The sequence below is a fragment of the Stegostoma tigrinum genome, chromosome 3 (genome assembly GCF_030684315.1).
Source record: "Stegostoma tigrinum isolate sSteTig4 chromosome 3, sSteTig4.hap1, whole genome shotgun sequence".
Taxonomy (NCBI): Eukaryota; Metazoa; Chordata; class Chondrichthyes; order Orectolobiformes; family Stegostomatidae; genus Stegostoma; species Stegostoma tigrinum.
This window is the reverse complement of record NC_081356.1, coordinates 127,122,574-127,143,693: the sequence shown is the minus strand read 5'-3', so window position 1 is coordinate 127,143,693 and position 21,120 is coordinate 127,122,574. Positions and strand designations below refer to the sequence as shown.

The 21,120-nt window shown below is 39.8% G+C and overlaps 1 protein-coding gene across 11 annotated transcripts in view; it reads left to right on the top strand.

Moving 5' to 3' along the window:
• clcn3 (chloride channel 3) overlaps nt 1-19,720 on the top strand; it is a 129,693-nt gene extending 109,973 nt beyond the window's left edge. For 8 of the 11 annotated variants that reach the window (XM_048527443.1, XM_048527444.1, XM_048527445.1 and 5 more), the window contains 4 exons: nt 366-764; nt 1,304-1,520; nt 13,212-13,287; nt 17,150-19,720. In XM_048527443.1, coding sequence (XP_048383400.1) covers nt 366-764; nt 1,304-1,520; nt 13,212-13,287; nt 17,150-17,308 — 851 coding nt within the window. In that variant the 3' untranslated portion in view covers nt 17,309-19,720. Of the gene's footprint in view, nt 1-365; nt 765-1,303; nt 1,521-11,690; nt 12,173-13,211; nt 13,288-17,149 lie in introns of those variants that run through there. The other 3 variants (XM_048527451.1, XM_048527453.1, XM_048527452.1) reach the window with 2 other exon arrangements.
• The last annotated feature ends 1,400 nt before the right edge of the window (nt 19,721-21,120 follow it).

The following is a 21,120-nucleotide window of genomic DNA, read 5'->3' as shown; positions in this document are numbered from 1 at the left end:
CTGGTCAAGGTGCCGTTTACCTTTTTATTTGAAGCATTGTTCGCTCGTTAACACATTTAATTTACATTGATTCTGATTAATTTTAAAGCAAAAGTTCAAAAGATGAAATCTTATTGGTATTATCTCCTTTAGTGGGGGTCCATTGTTATTTCATTATTTTGGTTTACGGTTTTCCAACAGGTGTTTGTAACATTGCAGTGGTTAGTGGAAAAAGGATGATTTCAACCTTAAAAAATCCTCCCTCTGATCTTTACCAAAAGTGGCAAGGAAAGGTAGTAATTTATTGGAATACAAAATGTGAAGAATGTGATCAAACATTTTAAGGAAGATTGGAGAATGAGTGTACATTCTTTTTTCTTTTGCAGGTGGTGTAACGCGGATGACAGTTTCCCTTGTGGTAATTGTATTTGAGCTGACTGGTGGACTGGAGTACATTGTTCCTCTCATGGCAGCAGTAATGACCAGCAAGTGGGTGGGTGATGCATTTGGAAGGGAAGGCATTTATGAATCACACATTCGCTTGAATGGATATCCATTCCTGGATGCTAAAGAAGAGTTCACTCATACGACGCTGGCTGCGGATGTGATGCGGCCTCGGAGAAATGAGACTCCTCTTTCGGTGCTGACACAGGATGACATGACAGTTGAAGATTTAGAAACGATGATTAACGAAACAACGTACAATGGTTTTCCTGTTATTGTGTCAAAAGAATCTCAAAGACTAGTTGGATTTGCACTACGAAGAGATATAACTATTGCATTAGGTATGGATTGATTATCCAGATTAATCTGATGTACCTTCAACTGTGTTACAATGTGTGCATGCATTTGCAAATTTAAGTAGTGGATCTGAACATGAGGTTAGGAATTGGGCATTGACTAAAGAAAATTTCTCTGACCTTGCCATTATAGACCTGTATGTTGTGCAGGAGTGTTCATTATAAAGTAGGAGAAAATCATGTGGTTCTGCGTTTATGTTCATAAAGTTGAGTGGACAATACGAAGTGGTCATTCTTGACAAGTCACCTGTCATGTCCTTTGCCATGGAAATGAAGCGATGAACTGCAGCAAGTAAGTTCTTGATTGTTCCTGTGCACTGATGGAAAAAAATGACCAGTAGAGCTGCTGTAGTCATGTTTGGGTTGACTGGCACAACCAATACTTTAATAACCAAAAGTCCCAGTCCCTAGTGGAGTGCAGTGAAGATTGGAGAACAACTAGAAGTTGCACAGAAAAATGACATCTTTTGACTGCTACAATGATCAACTTTGTGATTTCTTTTTCCTTTATTTCATTCCATTAGAAAATGCTCGAAGAAAACAAGAAGGTATTGTCAGAAGTTCAAGGGTTCACTTTACACAACATGCCCCAACACTTCCAGCAGACAGTCCACGTCCACTGAAGCTGCGGAGTATTCTTGACATGAGCCCTTTCACAGTTACAGATCATACACCTATGGAGATCGTGGTGGACATCTTTCGTAAACTGGGCCTGAGGCAGTGCCTTGTAACTCACAATGGGTAAATCTAATCATATCTCAGAGAAAATGTATTGCATGTGGTACTTTTGATTGCAAAGACCAGTTACGTACAATGAGATTTAATTCACAACTTAAGTTACATTCTTGTATGATTTTGAAATCGATAGGTAACTGTTGCAAAACCCGGACAGCACAAGAATCTGCTAGAAATGGAGATGAGGAAATTTCAAACTATTTTTGTATTTGAGCTGAAAAATGAATAAAGAGGGCAGGAACTTGTGAAGCATTCTTAATAATTTGAAGATGCTTCAAGCTAGTCTGTGATCTTTCCTCCGTCGGTAAAGGTTACACAGTGGAAAATTTCTTTGATGCTTATTCAGTGCCCGCGTGCATGCACACAGAATTTACCATCGGCCTTTTGGAAAGCAGCTCCACACCCCTCTGCAACCAGTTTAGCGTGTGTGATCTTCTTCCCTTTTGTTATTTGGAAGGCTCGGTTCTCTTAGGAATAAAATTGCACACTCAGGTTTTGTGTTTCACTCAATAGTATTTTTAAATGTCATCTTAGCATTGTTTCAGGTTTCGTTTGCGTCATGGTTTGTTCAGATGGAAACACTGTTAGTAAATAAGATAAGGCAAGAAGCAAACAGGAAACAGATGTGTAAATTACATACAATACATACAAAATTTTCTCCTTATATTTTATAAGTCTGCATATTTTCACTTAAATTTTGATGTTGCCTTTTTTAAAGGATAGGCTGTAGGCAAAGAGAGAACACGAAATATGTTTGGCAGCTAGGATTAAGGAAAACCCCAAGGTATTTTTGAAGTATATTAAGGGCAAGTGGATTACCAAGGAAAGAGTCGGGACTATTAGATACCAAAGGGTCATTCTGTGCATGGAGCCAGAAGATGTGGGTGAGTTCTTGAACGAATCTTTCTTCCTGTATTTACAAAGGAGAAAGACATTGTAGCCAGAGATTTCATTTGGGATGATGAGGTTCTAGGGCATATTAAGATTAATAAAGAGGATGTGTTAGATTTTTAAGATGGCATATATCCCATGGGCCTGATGAGATGTATCCTAGGCTATAATGGGAAGGAAGGGAGGAGATTGCTGATGCCCTGATGGTAATATTTAATACCTTGGTCACAGGTGAAGTACCAGATGACTACAGGATAGCTAATGTGATTCCTTTGTTCAAGATGGGCAGCAGGGATAGACCAGACAGTTTCAGACTGGGTAGCCTGGCATCAGTGGTAAGGAAATTAATCCTGTTCCTCAGAATTTTGTCCAATAATCAACATTTGGAAAGGCAGGACTTAATCATGGAGAATTAGCATGGTTTGTTGAAGGGACATTGTGTCTGATTAATTTAAATTGAGTTTTCTTGAGAAGATGACTAAGTATATTGATGAGGATAGTTCACTTAATGTGGTTTGCATGGACTTCAGTAAGTCCTTTGACAAGGTCTCGATTGGAAGTCTGATCTAAAAGCTAAGAGCCCATGGGGTTCAAGACAAGTTGATAGACTGAATCCAAAACTGTCTTGCCAATATTAGGCAAACAGGGATGGTGGAAGGTTGTTTTGTTATTGGAAGCCTGTGACCGATGATGGATAACAGGGACTGGTGCTAAGACCCTTGGTATGCACATTAACGACTTGCATATAAACGTTGGAGGTGTAACTAATAAGTTTGCAGATGACCCGAAATTTGGTTGTTGGTGAGGATGATAGTCTTAGGCTACAGTCTAATATTGATCAGCTTGGAAATTGGGCTAGCTAGTCGCAGATGGAATTTAATTGTGATAAATATGAAGTGATGTGTTTAGGGATGTGTGATAATGGAAGGACAAACAAAATGAATGGTAGGTCCCTGGGGAGTATTGAGGAACAAAGGGACCTTGCTATACAAGTCCATAGATCCCTGAAAATGTCAGCACAGGGAGACAAGGTGGTGAAGAAGGCGTACAGGATGCTTGCCTTCATTAGTCAGGGCATAGAACATAGGAGCAAGGAAATCTTATTACAACTTTATAAAACATTGGTTAGGCCACAGATGGAACACTGTGCAATTCTGATTGCCCTGCTATCAGAAAGACATGATTACACAGGAGAGGGTGCAGGGGAGCTTCACCAGGATGTTACCTGGGATGGAAAGTCCTAGTTATGAGGAGAGAGACTGAATAGGCTGGGTTTGTTTTTTCTGGAGCAGCGGAGACTAGGGGAGGATCTGATTGAGGCATAAACAAGGCAGATTGTGAGAATATTTTCCTCATGGGATATGCAACTAAGGACTAGCAGGCACGAGTTGAACGGGAGGAGTAAGCGGTTTATAGAGGATGTGAGCAAAACACTTTCATCTAGATGGTGTTAGAAATATGGTATATGCTGCCTGAGAGCGTGATGGAGTCAGGTGCTTCCACAACTTTATTAAGCATCTGGATAAGTACTTAAAATGACAGGGCACAGTAAGCAATGGACAAAGTGCATGAAAGTGGGATTAGTATAGTTTCACATTTGTTGGCTGGCATAGACAGTGGGCTGAAGGGCCTGTTTTTATGGTCCAACTCTCTGACTTTTTTGTTTTGTATCAGTACTCAGAATGGCAAAAAGATAATGCAGACCCCACCATAGAACAAAATAAAGTAATAGTGAGGAAATAGATTGTCAGTGAATGTTGAAAGAAGATTTCTCCTTATCATGCCGTGGGGAAAAAGAAATCTGTTTCTTACTGAATTGGTCACACTTCTTCTAAGTTTGGGTCTTTCCTAACCACCCTTCATTTTTCAGCAAGGCTGAGTTCCAATTCATTCCAGAACTGGCCTCACTGCACTTAATTGTTTCAAATTATACAGTTTGAATCCTTGGATTTCTGGGAATCTGGAATTAAAAGATCGTCGAAAGGCAACCATGCAGCCCCTGTCAGTTGCTGTAAAAATCCATCTTGTTCAGCACGGTCCTTGAGGGAAGGAAATCTGCAATCCTTACCTGGCCTGGTTCACATTGACTCTAGACTTACGTCAGTGTGGTTTACTCTTAATTGCCCTCTGAAATGGCTTTAGCAAACCACTCAAGTCAAGGGGCAACAGGTGAGGGGAAATAAATGTTGGCCCAGCATGGTGGACACCGGTATCTCATGAATTTATAAGAAAAACATCAATGCATCACCTCACGTTTAACTGGATTGAATTCCATTTGCCACTGAACAGCTCACCTGACCAACACACGTATGTCCTCTTGTAGTCTGAGGCTATCCTCCTCATTATACCCCACCAATTCTTGTATCATCTGCACATTTACTAATCAACCCCCCTACATCAAGTCTAAATCATTTATATAATCGACAAACAGCAAACACCCTGACACTGATCCCTGTGAGAACCCACTGACAACACAGACTTCCAGTTAGGACAACACCCCTTAACCACCCCTCTGCTTCCTGCCCTCAAACAATTGTGGATCCACTTTACCAAATTTTTTTGGATCCCATGGTTTTTTACCTTGTGCTATCAGGACCTTATCAAAGCCTTGCTGAAGTTCAAGTAGATGACATCAAAAATATTGCCCTGATCTACACACCTGGTTGCCTGTTCAAAAAACTCAATCAAGTTGGTCAGACATGACCTCCCCTTAACACAACCAGCTTGGATATTCATGATTAGTCCCTGCCTCTTCAAATGCAGATTAATTCTGTCCCTCAGAATTGCTTCCGACAGTTACCTCACCACTGAGGTTAGACTGACTGTCCTGGTTTTCTAGTTTATTCCTTTCTCCCTTGAACAACTATCAACAAGTGCTACTGTCACTTTGCTGAAAATTAAAACTTTAACTGCTGGAGTCAGAATTGGCCAGATTACATTTTACCTCTGTTTCTGAATTGGCCTCATCTGTGTAATTTTCCATTTTGTCAGTTAAATGCTATTAGCCGTGGCTGTCCTGAAACCACTTGAATGGAGGCATGACCAATCTTGAGTGCAAATTCACAGCACTGCAAACAGGAAGTTTGGGTCTGCAACCTTTGCCTCATTGCGTGTACCAAACCATTTCTTGATATTGCGTGGAATGAATTAAATTGGCTCAGGTCTGGCTTCTTTGGTGCCATTTCAAGAGGAAGATGTGAATGATCCGCTCAGTATTACTGGCTGAAGATAGTTGCAGTAATTTTAACTATCTTTTACATATCCTGGGTTGTGTCATCACTATGAATATGGGTCAAAAAACAAAGTTTCTGGAAAAGCTCGGCAGGTCTGGCAGCATCTGTGGAGGAGAAAACAGAGTTAACGTTTCGGGTCTGGTGACCCTTCCTCAGAACTCACCAGGCCCGAAACGTTAACTCTGTTTTCTCTTCCACAGATGCTGCCAGACTTGCTGAGCTTTTCCAGCCACTTTGTTTTTCTCCCTGATTTACAGCATCCGCAGTTCTTTTGGTTTTTATTATGAATATGGGTGTTGTTTCAAGTGACAGCGCAAGTGTCCTCACAACGCCAATGGGTAGCAAGTTTAAAGTTTTGATTAATCTCTAAGTGGAATGGCAAAATTCTTTACAAGTTTGGATGGTGTGGGAAGTGAGGGTGTTTCTGTGCATTTGGCGCCTTTGTCCTTTTAGATGGATTGAGAATTTAGGAGATATTACAAAGGAAACCTTAACAAGTTGTTGCAGTACATCCTATAAAAAGTGCCTTACGCCAGTGATGAAGGGGGACAATGTTGTAGATGATTTTCTGTTTTGTTGTGCCAACCTCCTTAGAACATATGATGTGAAGGTGCTGGTGTTCGACTGGGGTGGACAAAGTCAAAAATCACACAGCATCAGGCTATAATCCAACAGGTTGGACTATAACCTGAGGTCATGTGATTTTTGATCTGACAATATAGGAACAGCAGTAACCCATTCAGTTAGGTCATGGCTGATCATCCATCTCTGAGTTTCGTTGCAACTGCAGCCAAATATGAAAGTGGAAAGTATTCAATCTCATTCCAGGCTTGTGTCTTGCAGGTGACATAGCGAATTTTGAGATTGGGTGACGAACCAGAATACCCAGCCAATGATTTACTGTATTGCCATTTATGTGATTGGGCTAATTGAGTTTCTGTCAGTAGAGTCACTTTGGATGTTGATTCTTCATAGGTGTGACAGTAATGTGGTAGAATCTTGTTTCCTTTGGGGTGGAATACTCCTGGATGGGGGAATGTGATCTGAAAATAGATTATTGAAAAGTGAAATTAGGAAACACTTTCAGAAGCAAAGTTTTTGGAATGTGGAATACCTCACTTCAGTGACTACTGTGACAATTGAAACTTCCAAAGGTTCGAGAGTTTTTATTTAACAGCATGAGAGACATGGAAGAAAAGCAGGCAGATTTGAAGTATGAGCGATGGAACAGGAAAGTTTGGGATATGGGGGTGGCAGGGAGTTCTGTTTCTGTTTTCCTAGTTGATAAATATAGTTTTCTTGCACATCATCTGTTTTCGTTTTTAAAGTGATTAGCATTAACATGCTGTGTTTCATCTCAAACCAATGAACCTTATTGTTCTCAAGTGCAAGAGAAACATATGTTGGACATTACAAATGTTTGCACTCTAGAAATAATGTTTTACAAAACTGTGTATAAGCAACTCAAGTAGAAAACAAAAGGTGTTTTGCACAGTCAAGTTAATAATTTAATTCTTTGGAAATGAGAAAATTCACTTCCATGTAATGTACATTTTCTGTTACAGGTCCACAGAAGCAATAGCTAAGAATAATGCACTGCAGTAGCTGATGGCCTCAAACTACTTTGCAGTCAATTTGAATTCTATCCTAAGTTAAATTAGATAGTGGGCAGAAAGTATTGCTGTGGACATTCTAACGTTTTGCCAAAGTGACTGGAACTTAGTAAGATATTGAGGCCTTGAGACAAAGTTGAGAATCAGTTTGTAGGTGCCCAGATCTTTCAGAAGATCTGTACATAGAATGCAAGACTGGAAAAAATGATTATAATTTTAAACTGACTTACTCATTTCTTGAAAGTTGTCATCCTGAGATTTATCCAGCTCTCCCATCAATGCTGTCAATTTCAACTATGATGTGGAGGTGCCAGTGTTGGACTAGGGTAGACAAAGTCAGAAGTCGCACAAAGACTTCACCTGATGAAAGGCTACGCTCTGAAGGCATGTAATTTCAAATAAACCTGTTGGACTGTGACCCCGTGTTGTGTAACTTCTGACTTATTTCAATGATAATAGGGCATTCTGTTTGATATATTCACCACTCTGTACAGAGAGTAGTTAAATCTAAGCAGTCAGTGCATCTCCTCAAAATTGAAACATTTTAGAAAAGTAGGAACATTTGAGTCCTTTGTGTTTGTTCCGCCAGTCAACATGGCTGAAATGCTTGCATTCTCAGCTCTACTTTCCTGTCTACACCACACAACCTTTGACTTCTTTAGGTTCTTCCTAGTTTTGGTAATCTCAAACATATTATTCAATCTATTCCTGTGAGAAATTTTAATGTTTTATTTTCATAGAAAAGTACAGCACAGTACAGGCCCTTTGGCCCACAATGTTGTTTCTCACAAAGCCTGGAACTAGACCTTCAAAATGTATAGTTCTTAGACAGCGCTGGTTTTTGACGACAAATTTTCATGTGCAGTACCTGCAAAACGCCTCTTGTACCATTTTGCTGATAACAGCTCTCTCACAATGTCCTCTGACATCATGAGCTGATCTGTGAATTGAGACATAATCCAATGATGTTAAACTTTAGGATATCCATAAAAATAACATCTATAAAAATTAACCTTTTAGACATTATTCCATTCCATTTCGTTTGAATTGTTCTTAAAAATTGACAATATCTTTGATGTACTGATGTTCTTTTAAGATATAAGGTGCTGAAAGACTTGAATTCCTTTGTCCATATTTCCCAGTTATCTAATTCGCTACTCCATTTGGGTTTATGCAACACTGGTGGCAACAGGGACAGGAAAAGGTGATCTGAAAAATCTACTTTTGACTGGCAAGTTCTTCCAAGTTGTAACCTTTGGACAGAATGATCCAGGATATTACCAGCATACTGGTTGTGGTTGGTGGAGGTCAATTCCTCAGTGTAATGTCCTAGACCCAACCAGCTTCAGCTGCTTCATCAATGACCTTTCATCTATAAGGTTGCGAATTGGGAACTTTTTGCAATCATCAAACATGTTCAATTATCAATAATGTTTAGCAGTATACGCATTTCTCTCCTTGAAGCAAGATCTAAACGACATCCAGCCTTTGGCTGACAACAGGCAACAACATTCATGCCGCACAAGTAGTAGCAGACACTGGCCATTTCTAACTAGAGAGAATCCAGTAATACTCAGTGGTATTAGATTGTCAATAATGGGAATATCAGCATTCTGGGGATTAAAATTGACGAGAATCTGAACTGGACCAAGCAAGTCAGAGGCTGGGGATTCTAAGTTGAAAAACTTACCTCCTGTTTCCCAACTGCCTGTTCACTATCTACAAAACATAAGTGAGTAATGTGATGGAATACACGCCACTTGCCTGAATGAATGCTCCAACAACAGTGCAGATGCTTGGCACCATTAAGAGCCTGCTCTACTGGCACCCCATTTACCACCTTTAACACCCTCATCACAGTGACAGCATTGTGTAGCATCCATAAGGTGTCCTACAACAACTCAGCAGGGCATCACCTTCCAACGAACACTACCACCTCTCAGGTCCCTCCACATTACAGCATGCACACTTAGAAAGGTATTTACATTCCTTGAATGAAGCAGTAAAAGCTGCTGCTGCTGGAGTCAGAAATAACATGGTGTTAATCTGGAAGAGCACAGGCCATGCAGCATCAGAGGAGCAGGAAAGTTGACCTTTCGGGTCCCGACCTGAAACGTCAACTTTCCACTCCTCTGCTGTCTGGCCAGTTCCCCCAACTCCACATTGTGTTATCTCCATTCTTTGAATGTTGCTTGGTCAAAGTCCTGGAATCCTGTTCCCAACAATAGCGTTTCAAAAAAGCAGCTCACTGCTACCTTCTTCAGGGAAACTAAGCATGGCAAAAACACTGGCTGAGCCTGCAATGTCCTCCTCCCATGAATGAATAAAGAGAAATACACTGACTCTAAGGGATTAGACCTGTTCTGTTTAGGAAATTTGTTGTAGTTTGCTGGTTGCTAACTAAGATTCCCTTAATGTGTTTCCTGTTACTTTGTTTTTGCGATCTTGTGCTGTGACTGCCCTCTGCTGACTGATTTACAGGCTGCACTGTTAGGTTGGGTTATTTGTCTGCATTAATTTGTTATTCGATAGGAATGATGGTATAGTGGCTGAGAACAGTCCTTCGCAAATAAGCTATCTTGCAGACTTTTGAAAAATATTGTTGTTTATTCCCAAAAAATTTCTTTTGACACTTTGTGAAAGATCTCGTAAACGAAACCTCAGGTCTAACTCATGATTCAAACTTGGTCTAACATATGAAGAAGCATTGCAGATCTCAACTTGGTCACTAAGTCATTCAGTCACTATGCCTGTCTACTGCTGTCTTGGAAATTAACCCATGGACACTTTAGGTATATCATTTTTATATTGAAACAAATCGCTAACAAGTTTGCATTTAGGCTGAAACTAGTGGTAACATAAACTAAGTATCGTTTATATTTAGAAGTTCTGCCTGTACATGCACAAAACTGCTTTATTAAACAATGTCATTGGGTTTATTTTATCTGATATTCTGGTGCAATTGAAATCATTGCAAAACTAATTAAATTAAAAGGCTCAACAGATCCGATAGCATCTGTGAAGAGAATCTGTAAACATTGCAGCGTGTTTTAAAGTGGTGGACTGCATTAGTTCAAGAAGGCAGCTCACCACCACCTTCTCAAGGGCAACTGGGGACAGGGAATGCTGGCCAAACAGCAATGCTCATAAGCTACGAATGAATAATTTTTTTTTAAAATCAGGTGGAACTGACCTTTTTGTTTAAGTATTCAGGTGAATCTCTAGAGATCAAAAGAGACATAATGACATGAACTTGGAAACGCTGAAAACCAATGACTGGTAATTGTAAAGCACTTTACCGTTTGTTGAAGAGGAAGGAATTCAAACCCTGAGTCCCCTCTTCTTTCATGAACTAGTGAAGGTATTTCAAATTCAGAAAAAGTGGCCAAAAAGAAAGTCCTGGATGTAGATATTGAAGACTATTGAAGTTGACAGTACATATAATGAAGTGAAGGGATTTTGAGACAGAATTGTTAGAGGCAGCATTGAGATAGAAAACTAGGTCTTTCACCGTTCAAGGTGGAGGATGTGCTGCAAAGTAGAATCCATACAACAAGACATGATTTGAAAGCATAGCCTAAAGATTGGTTGGACCATTTTCAGAGAATGAATCCTCTATGAAGGTGAGGATTTGGAATACTATACGCTGAGGCTGGAAGCAATGGACAGCATTCCACTACTTTATTGTTGGCTTCAATAAAGGGATTTTCTTCAATCAGACTGTGGTATGTGCAACACGTAGGAGCTATTTTTAACTGCCAAAACTGCTAATTGGGAAACTGCCGAGTTATGATTTATACCTCCACCATTCAATTGAGGTGAATACAGTAATATCAGCTGCAGATGTAAAACCATTATGGCATCTAAATTAATTTCGTTAGATTAATTATGAACGAAACCTAGCTCAAGTTTTCCTAGAGACAAGTTATCAACACCCAACTATGAATTACTGATTGAGTCTGGCTTTTTTGTACACCTGTCTGTGAATTTCACCTACAGTCACTGCGTCATTTGAAAAGAAAGAAGAGTTTCACTTATATAGTGCCTTTCATGACCTCAGGACACTCCAAAGCACTTCAAACCATGGGAATACTTTTGAAGTGAAAGAACTGTGGTGTTGTCCTTATAGTGTACATGGTGAAGGAACAAATTCTTCATTCATTTTAAATATTGATTTGTATCTTTTCTTTCAAGATTCTGTTTATGAAAGGGAGTAAGTTCAAAATGAGTTTCAGAAAAGTTTCATGTACTCCTAGAGAACTGATCTCTTCAAAAGTATTTTGGATTGTTGACTATTTTCTGCCAATAACTCTTGTCATCTTTTAATAATAATTGCAGGAGCAGTTGCAGCGGGCTTTAACTTAGTGAATAAAAAGAAAAGATTATTAAGTGCTTTTGTGGAATTTTCTTAAGTCATCTCTTTTGACATTTTCTGTCAGCTTTTCATCCATCGTTCCCTTTGTCTGCTGGTGGGTGGCCAAGAATCTGCTATGAAACTTCTGGAGCTGCAGACAGCTGTCAGGCGATGTTCAAGTGCAGCCCAGAATGACTCGCTGTGCTGTGATTGTTACCCCGCGTTGTACCACCACTCTGATTCTGGTGAAGTGACTGTCATTTGTCCAGGACCTGATTCCTGCACATTATTTTCTCCAGCAGTATGATTACCATCAGTGATCTTGCGTTGTATGGGCACCTGTGCGAATCTGCTTGCATTCTATCAACCCATGTCTCTGTGCTGCTTGCTGTTCTGTGTTTAATTCAAGGTCATGCTGTTCCTGTCATTCAGTGCAATGCTAAAAGCTCACTGCTTTTGACTAACCGATATGGGTTGTCATTTCCATAAGCTACAGTGTAACAGATTTGTTTCCGAGATCGTAGGAACTGCAGATGCTGGAGAATCTGAGATTACAAGGTGTAGAGCTGGATGAACGCAGCAGGCCAAGCAGCATCAGAGGAGTAAGAAAGCTGACATTTCGGGCCTAGACCCTTCTTCAGAAATCATTTCTGAAGGGTCTAGGCCCAAAACGTCACCCTTCCTGCTCCTGTGATGCTGCTTGGCCTGCTGTGTTCATCCAGCTCTACACCTTGCTATCTCAGTATAACAGAATGAGCAGGTCTAACTCCTTTAGTTTTCAATCATTCTTGATCTCCTGTTCAGTACTAACACTACAGTCAAATTATCAAATAGGATTAGGGAAGAATGATACCTTGTGGTTATTTCAAAAACAAGATATAAATAATCCTATATAAATCCAGGAAAAACAATGTTGATACTGTAGTAAGGTTAAAATTTTGATGAAGAGTTTGAAAGATGATGCGCATGTTTCTCCACATCCCCGTCCTCCTAACTTTTGAAAAATAATTTTACCTCAGACAACTCATTTTTCCGACCCAGCATAAATGTGTCATTGAAAAAAGCGCATTGCTATGTCGTCTTAAAAGATTGTGAACGCTGAAATGAAATTTGATAAATTACAATAAGTTGTTCTGCGTGGATACTAACTTACAAACTTATAATACATTTGCATGTAATTCCTTTGCCTAAAATTTTTTAAATGAGCTAGTTTTTATATTGGCTATTAGTACATTAGAAGATAGCTTCAAAGACAGAGACAGTAGTGATGGGATAACAAAATCACATGACTGAGGCCTGGAAAGTATAATGCTGTAAAACATGCAACCCCAATAATGCAAACATATCCTATAAGCTTAATCACTTAAAGCCTTGTAAATTAAGAAGACACAGCTATCCTTTTTGTTCATTATAGAGGGCTCTATGCTTGATTCAAAAGTTTAAAACTGCACACAGGTTGTTTCTTTTTAGCCTTTATGCATTTAATTTGCTGTATTTGTGTTGTGCAATTTACTCTAAATTATTTTTGCAACCTGTTTTCTGCTGTTCAAACATGATATACTTTCATTGCAAAACGCAGTCATTAGCGTAACATGGTCTGTTTCAGGAATGTCTTGGGGATCATCACAAAGAAGAACATATTAGAACACCTCGAGCAACTAAAACAGCACGTCGAGCCATTGGTGATTAGTCATGGCACATCTGCCAATTAAAAGAGTAAACCTTTTTTTAAATCTGCAGTGAGAGGAAGCATGAAACCTGTGATATGAAAACTATTAAAAGCGCCACATACTTAGAATTCTTTTGTAAATGGGAGTAGCTGAGATGATAATTGGTTACAAAACTGGAGCTATAATAATCTTATAGTCTTATCAAAACTGTGCTGCTGTGAACAAGTCTTTGTCTGATTAATATATGCTCCTTAATATAACTGTTGAATATGCAAAAATTTCCTTCAACTAAATATTGAGAAGATAGAGCCATTGATTTTGGTCCCTTCCAGAACTATGTTCACCGGCTGTGGCCTCAAATTTCAGCCTTAAGCTTAGTGAGAGCTATTTACACCTTGGCTTATGTTTGACACCAAGCGAAGCTTTCAACAACATATCTGCTCTGTTCCTAAGCCTAACCATTTCCTACTCTATGATGTCACCCTCAGGAACCTTCATGCCTTTTTTACTTGTAGACTGGCCGTTCTGTAAGGCTCATGTTCCATCCCACATAAACTTATTCTATTGCCCATATATTAACTTGCTTCTGAATCTAGTTTACCTTGCGTCTTTACTCCTGCTGATGTCAGATCCAACAGCAACTCAAGTTTAAAATGCTCCTGAGATGCTGCTTGGCCTGCTGTGTTCATCCAGCCTCACATTTTATTATCTTTAAAATCGTCCTCCTTGTTCTCAAGTCCTCTCATGCCTTGTTTTTCTCTGTTCACCTCCAGCCCCTCAGGCCATTGTGTTGTCCGTACCCCTCCAACTTCCTTGCATATCCCTATTTTAATGTTTCCCAGCATTGGTATATTTTAGCTGCATTGGCCATAGCTTCTGAAATTCCTTCCCATGTATCTCCACCTGTCTGTTTTTAAAATAGTCTTCAACATCTGCCTCCTTTGAATAAAGGTTTTGATTATCTGCCCTGATATATTATTCTGTGGCTTGGTGTCAGAAATGATTTTATTGGTATCACTCTTGTTAAGTACCTTTTGGGGGCTGTTGCTACATTAAAGGTGGTCTGTAAATGCAAGTTATTGGTGGATTTAATCCGCTGGTGATCAGTGACTTTTATTACTGGGTAAGATAGTTGCACGGGTGCAAATTGATTGCTGTTTATTTTTCCTTCTCCCCTGCCATGGGCTAAAGGTGAGTGAAAGTACGCCTGCCCAGTCTGATTGCATACTGACATTCTGGAAAGCCAGTAACTTGTTGAAGTATCTCTAGCTTTTCTTTTCTCGATGCAACCTCATTTATAAGCCACCTAGTGTTTGTGTCTATAATAACTTTATTACTTTTTGACAACTCTTAAGTACAAGCTTTTGTTTGGAGTGCTGACATGGCAAAATAAACTCAGTGGCAGTGGTGTAAGTTGAATGTCTCAGAATCACATATGAAGTGGTTATTAATAGCTCTCAGCATTCTCCATGCCAATTCCAGCACTCAACAACAGGATCAATCATAAACCTTTTCAAATTCTTTCTTAGACTGCTAACAGGTGAATGCTGGTCCCTTGTTAGCCCTTGATATGGTATTGATGGAGATAGATCATTTTCTTGAACAGCTGGCAGTCCCTGTGGCATTGTGTGTAGAGGAAAGCACAGCTTTCTCTAAATTGAGGAAGACATTTTCCAAAGCATCTATCCCCTTTTTGGCCCCAGTTTGTTAAACACTTTTCTTGCCATGTCAGGGGAGTTCATGGTTGTGGGAAGGAAGGAGGTGGAGGGTGGTTGGAAAGAGGCATGATAGAAGTATTTTGTCATGAAGCATCACGAAGAGAACAGACCGGCTAGTCTTTTCCTGTCCCGTACCTAATATAACTTTGCTTGCCTCGCCTTGCAAGTATATAAAACCAGTCCAGAAATGCATTGTGCCGAAGCCATGATGCACTTGTGTGTGGTAGCACAGTTACCTGAAGCTGCAGGTAGCAAAAGTTTACGTTGTCAGTGACCCCCTTCTTCCATCCTTTGAAAGAATAGGAGAAAAAAAACTGAAGCTGTCAAATTGACTTATGAGCAAAGGAATACGCCTTTAATTCCCTTAAAATATAACCTCAGCAGTGTTGAAATCTGGAGTCAATTTTAACTTAGCTCTTTGGGCAGGGAACCCATGGGTTTGAGTGGAATAGCTGGCTTTGCACACCGTACAATATCATTAAACACTGTTGGCATAAATGGACAGTAAACTCAGGCAGGAGGTTAAAGTCCCTGCTCCATAAATTTCCAGATCTCTAGGTTAGATTAAGATTGTTCCTTTTGAGCTCCCTGTTTGAGATTCGCTCTATTTCATTTTTTAAAGTGAGTTTGTTGATGGGTCATGATCCAGACCATCATTACAATAACAGCCTTGGTCATGTGCATTCTCTGGAACTTTGTAGTTGCTGACAGGCACTATCCAGGTGAGGTGGCCTTTGGCATCCCTCTAAAAATCTCAGGAAGAAACGATTGGAGATTTCAAGAGTGGAGATTGGAACTGGTTGTTCTTATAGGGTCCAGCCTTTCCAGGGCTGGTTAAAAAGTGGAGGCCATAGGTGTTTGCTTGCTCCAGCACCAATGTAGGAAAATTGCGGTCGATTCACAAAATTATATTTTCATCGTTCGTTATCACATTTATCCCCTCCTATGTAAACTGCCTGTACTGCCGCAGGATTAAACTCCAGTCCATTTGCCCACCACTGAAATGGGCCAAAAATCAGTAATTGGCTTAATCCAAGAGCTAATGAATCACATTTCAACCTGTGTTCTTCACGACCTGTTTAGAAGTCATTTAACCTGTTCTGTAAACAGTCATGTCTTTGGTTGCCTTTCAGTTATTACATATAGTTTACTGTTCAGAAGCAGGCTTTTTAATCCAACTGGTCTACTTTTTTTTTCTGCAGCACAGACAGAAATTGCATAATGGAAAATATGGGCAAATAATGATGGGATATCATTGTAGTGCACATATATGTTTGAGTTAATCACAGAGAAGACTATGCATTTATTTTTCAAGTTGTGCACAGCACTTTTTAAGCAAGTTATTACGGATTCTGACCATACTTCATACTTTGTGATTGAACTGATATTGCTGGTAAATCTTAAAACTTTTCAGTTGTTGCGTTTTTTTGCCTTGTCACTTTACATATGTATAGTTGCATGCACGTTATACTTTATGCTTTATAGCTGACAGTCAAGACTCCTACAGTGTAAGACCCTGTACACCTCATAGCCAGCACTTTCCAGTTTGTTTGGTGATTTGCAGTGGAATTTGGTATGTATCAACCATTTACTCCCCTCTGCAGGTTTAGGCACCTGTGATTTACTTCCACCAATTGTTACCTTTTTCAATTAGTTGTAGGAATGATCAGTGCAGTATTTCCTGTCCTCAACCCTTATCCAAAGGTGCTTCATGCTAAATTTGTTCACAATTCACGTTTCATGCATCCTGCAGCTGTTAGAGTACTAACCAGATCAGTTGGGTTTGTAGCCCACCTTTTTCCTCCATTCCACTTTCTTTCCCTGAATAATTTTGTAGGACTCATCCCCATCTCCTTGCTGAATCTTGCTGCTAATACCACACAGTATAGCTTATTTGAGCCACTGAAATTAACAAAATAAATCTGAATTATCTTTTTAACCTGTAAAATTTCCAGGCATTCCATCTGAGCTGTGGGTTTGGAGTCATGAGTCCTGTGTTGGCATCGATCTTCACCGATGGGATTAGCAACATTTTTCCTTGTTACTTCCCACCCTTTTTTCCCCCTCCTGTTCTATCCTGCCCCTGCTGTTACTTCTGCAGTTCAAGTCATCACACTGAACGGTGCTTTTTCTTTTGTTCCATTTGTCCCTTCCAGGCGTCTCCTTGGCATTATAACAAAAAAGGACATCCTCCGTCACATGGCTCAAATGGCAGACCAAGATCCCGAGTCAATCATGTTCAACTGAACACTATAGAGGAGGATCCTGAGGAAAGTGAGGAAGAGGTCCACCTGCTAAAGAGCACAGCAATCTAAACGCTCAAGATTTCAGCTCAGCATGGCAGAGGGAAAGCAAAAAGTGTCTTCGCAGTTTAGTAGGCAGTGGAAGCTGCTTTGATGTAGGAGTTTGACAGGGATGGCCCACTTCAGTATTAAATCTGATATCCATTATTTTCAACAAAATTCTACACCTAAATATTTATGATTTTATAAGTTATTGAAATGTGCCACTAAAAGTTAAGATATAGCGATGGTGGAAAAATATTGTACAGAAATGATTATTTTTAACTACACCTGAATTACCCTGCTAATTCATTGATTTGTCGGTGTATCCTGGACAGCACTGAAGCAAGCCATCTCCTGCAACTACCTTCAGGGTGTTGCATCTTAGTAGGAAATATATTGGCAGCTCGAATCTTTGTGGGAGTTTAAGTTCAGCTCTGCTCATTTTCCGAACCTCTTACCCACTTCTGTACTGGGAAAGCTGGAGGGCCCTTGATCTCGCATTGTATGAACACCTTCTTCAGTGAAGCAGGCAATTTCCCATATTAGTACAATTCCAGATATTGTATGTGTATCTGGTCAGAACAGCACTTCAGTGTAATGTCCACATTGAGAGCAGACTGCTTATGATAGGCACAAAATGCAAAGGTACGAAACCGAAATCAAAAGTTTAAGAAAAAACACTTCTGACAAGGCATGTAAGAAATAATTGGAGTCTGAGGTTGGTAGTTTCTGAAGGAAACAATTTCTTTCCGTCCCTGCATTTTTTAAAAAATACTTCTTTAAAGGAATTTCACCGTGTCTATTAATGAAAAAAAGGCTTGATTTTTGCTTAACCCCTTTGCAATAACTTATATTCATGACAGACGAATGGTAGCAATTTCCTAATTGTCTGTACATAATGTTTGACAGCACATCTATCCTAGTGAGTTCAGTACAGCACAAGTAATTGGGTATCTGCCAGATCGGGGTTAATAGTAGTCAGTCACCTCTGTTTTAATATTCATTTGCATCATTAGAATTATTCTAACTGGAATTTTTTACTTTGTGTTTTTAGAAAGTTATGGTGGTAAAGTTTCATCCTTTAGATAAATGTTTACTGTTGACATCAATGGTCAAATTCTGCCATTGAAACTGTCTTGAATATGCATCAAATTTAGTTTTAGGACTTTGAATTCACATGATTATGACTACTACTTGGAAGTTCTGGCAATTTTACAAAATAGTCGGGATCATCTGTTTCAGCTAAATTGACTTCACATGATATGGCTGCGATACTTGAATTATTCATATGTAAGCTTTTTGAAGAAATTGGTCTTTTAAGATAATTATTTTAAGAGGCATCTCATAACTGCAGGTAGTTGTTTGTAGGGACTTTTCAGCGAAATATAAACTTCCTTGAAAAACATTTCTTAAATGACTTGAAGTTTGCACTACACCTTCAAATACTTAAATTGAAAGGTAGCCTACACTGTCTATATACAGAATTAAGTTTGATTTGCAGATCCCATGTTGTTCTGTCAAAGACTGAAACCCGCTGAGCATTTTTAACAGTTGCGAGCTTGCTTGAGAGCATAAAATAACCTTGGTGTGAGCTCACTTCAGAATATCATAGAATTACCAGTAAATTGGTTCCTTGCAGTCATCATCCAATCTGGACTATTAATTTAGGGTACAGATGATGACCAAGTTCAATTCTGACAAAGTATCAGATCACCAACATGATATTATTACCTTCTTTTTGGCTATCACAGAATTATAGAAAATCAAGTGTGGAAGCAGGAGTATCCCATCCTGTCCCTATAACCCTGCATTTCCCATGGCTAATCCACCTAGCCTCTACACCCCTGGACGCTCTGGGCAATTTAGCACGGCCAGTCAACATAATCTGCACATCTTTGGACTGGATAGTGATGTGTCTCTCTCACAATATCTAAAACAGAAGCAAACCTCTCAGCCCAACAGATTCGTTCCATCGTCTATGCTTTGGACAAGACATTTCCCACCTTATCTGCATAACTTTCTATTCCTTTATCCCTCAATGCTGTTTGCTTCAAAAACTCCTAATGGTAGCAAGTTTTCTTGTCTTCTACACTCACTGGGTTAAAAAATGCCTGTTGTGTATTTCTGGCATTTTCTGCTTTTATGTGGGAACTGTAGCATCTACTGTAGCTGCCAGACATTATGGAAGGTATTAAAGGAAGACCCTGAGAGATTGCCGCCCATGTCCAGTTATCTGTTGCCCTGCTTTTGGTTAATGAAGAATGCTTTGTCTTTGTTAACCTGTGATGTTGCCTAGAATTGTATTTAATTTGGAACCTGGATGTTTTTTATTTATATCTGGTGTATTAGAATTTCTGATTCTCAAGGCGTGCTTAATTATGGTTACTGTGAAATTTCAATTGTATAATATATTGTATTAAATTCTCTGTCAAAACAGTTAAACCTTTGTTGGATGTTTTATTGGGATAATATCACACCTTGTGGTTCTTTGCAATTGAATCATAATAAACAACTAGAAGGAGGCCTTTTAGACCCTCACGTCTGCTCTGCTGTTCAGTGAGATCATGGCTCATCCCCCGTTCCTCATGTCCAATTTCTTGCTCTTTCCGATACCGTCTGAATTCTCCTTCTGATCAACAATCTATCTCAGCCTTATGTATACACAAGGACAATAACCCCACAGCTCTCTGTGGCAAGGAGTTGCAAACACGTGTAATCCTCAGTGGAAATTCCTCCTCATTGCAGTTTCAAATTGGTACCCCTTTAGTTTGAGACCCAGCACTCTGGTCTTTAACTTTCCCTTGAAGGGAAACAACCTCTCATCATTTATACTGTCAAACCCCTCAGGAATCTTGTATGTTTTATCGAGACCACCTCTCATTCTTCTAAACTCAAAGAACAAAGAAAATTACAGCATAGGAACAGGCCCTTTGGTCCTTCAAGCCTGCACCAATCCAGATCCTCTATCTGAACCTGTCACCTGTTTTCCAGGATCTGCATCCCTCTGCTCTCTGTCCACTCGTATCTGTCTAGATACGTCTTAAATGATGCTGTCGGCCCACCTCTAACAACTCTGCTGGCATTGCTTTCCAGGCACCCAACACCCTCTGTGTAAAGAACTTCCCATGTGTATCTCCCATAAACTTTCCCCCTCTCACCTTGAAATCATGACCCCTAGTCCCTAAATCTGGGGGGGAAAAGCTTCTTGCTATCCACCCTGTGTATACCTCTCGTGATTTTTGTAGACCTCAATCAGGTTCCCTCCTTACTTTCCGTCTTTCTAATGTAAACAACCCTAATCTACTCACCTCAACCTCTCTTCATAGCTAGTGCCCTCCATCCCAGGCAACATCCTGGTGAACCTCCTCCGCACCCTCTCCAAAGCATCCACATCCTTTTGGTAATGTGGCAACCAGAACTGTACACAGTATTCCGAATGTGGTTGAACCAAAGTCCTCTACAACTGTAATATGACCTGCCAACTCTTGTACTCAATACCCCATCCAATGAATGAAAGCATGCCGTACGCTGCCTTGACCACTCTATCGACCTGCATTGCCACCTTCAGGGAACAATCGACCTGAACACCCAGATCTCTCTGCATCAATTATCCCCAGGACTTTTCCATTTACCGTGTAGTTATTTCTTGAATTGGATTTTCCAAAATGCATCACCTCGCATTTGCCTGGATTGAACGCCATCTGCCATTTCTCTGCCCAGCTCTCCAATCTATCTATATTCTGCTGCATTCTTCAACAGTCCCCTTCACTACCTGCCACTCCTCCAATCTTAATGTCATCTGCAAACTCTATACCTTCCTCCAGATCATTTACATATATCAC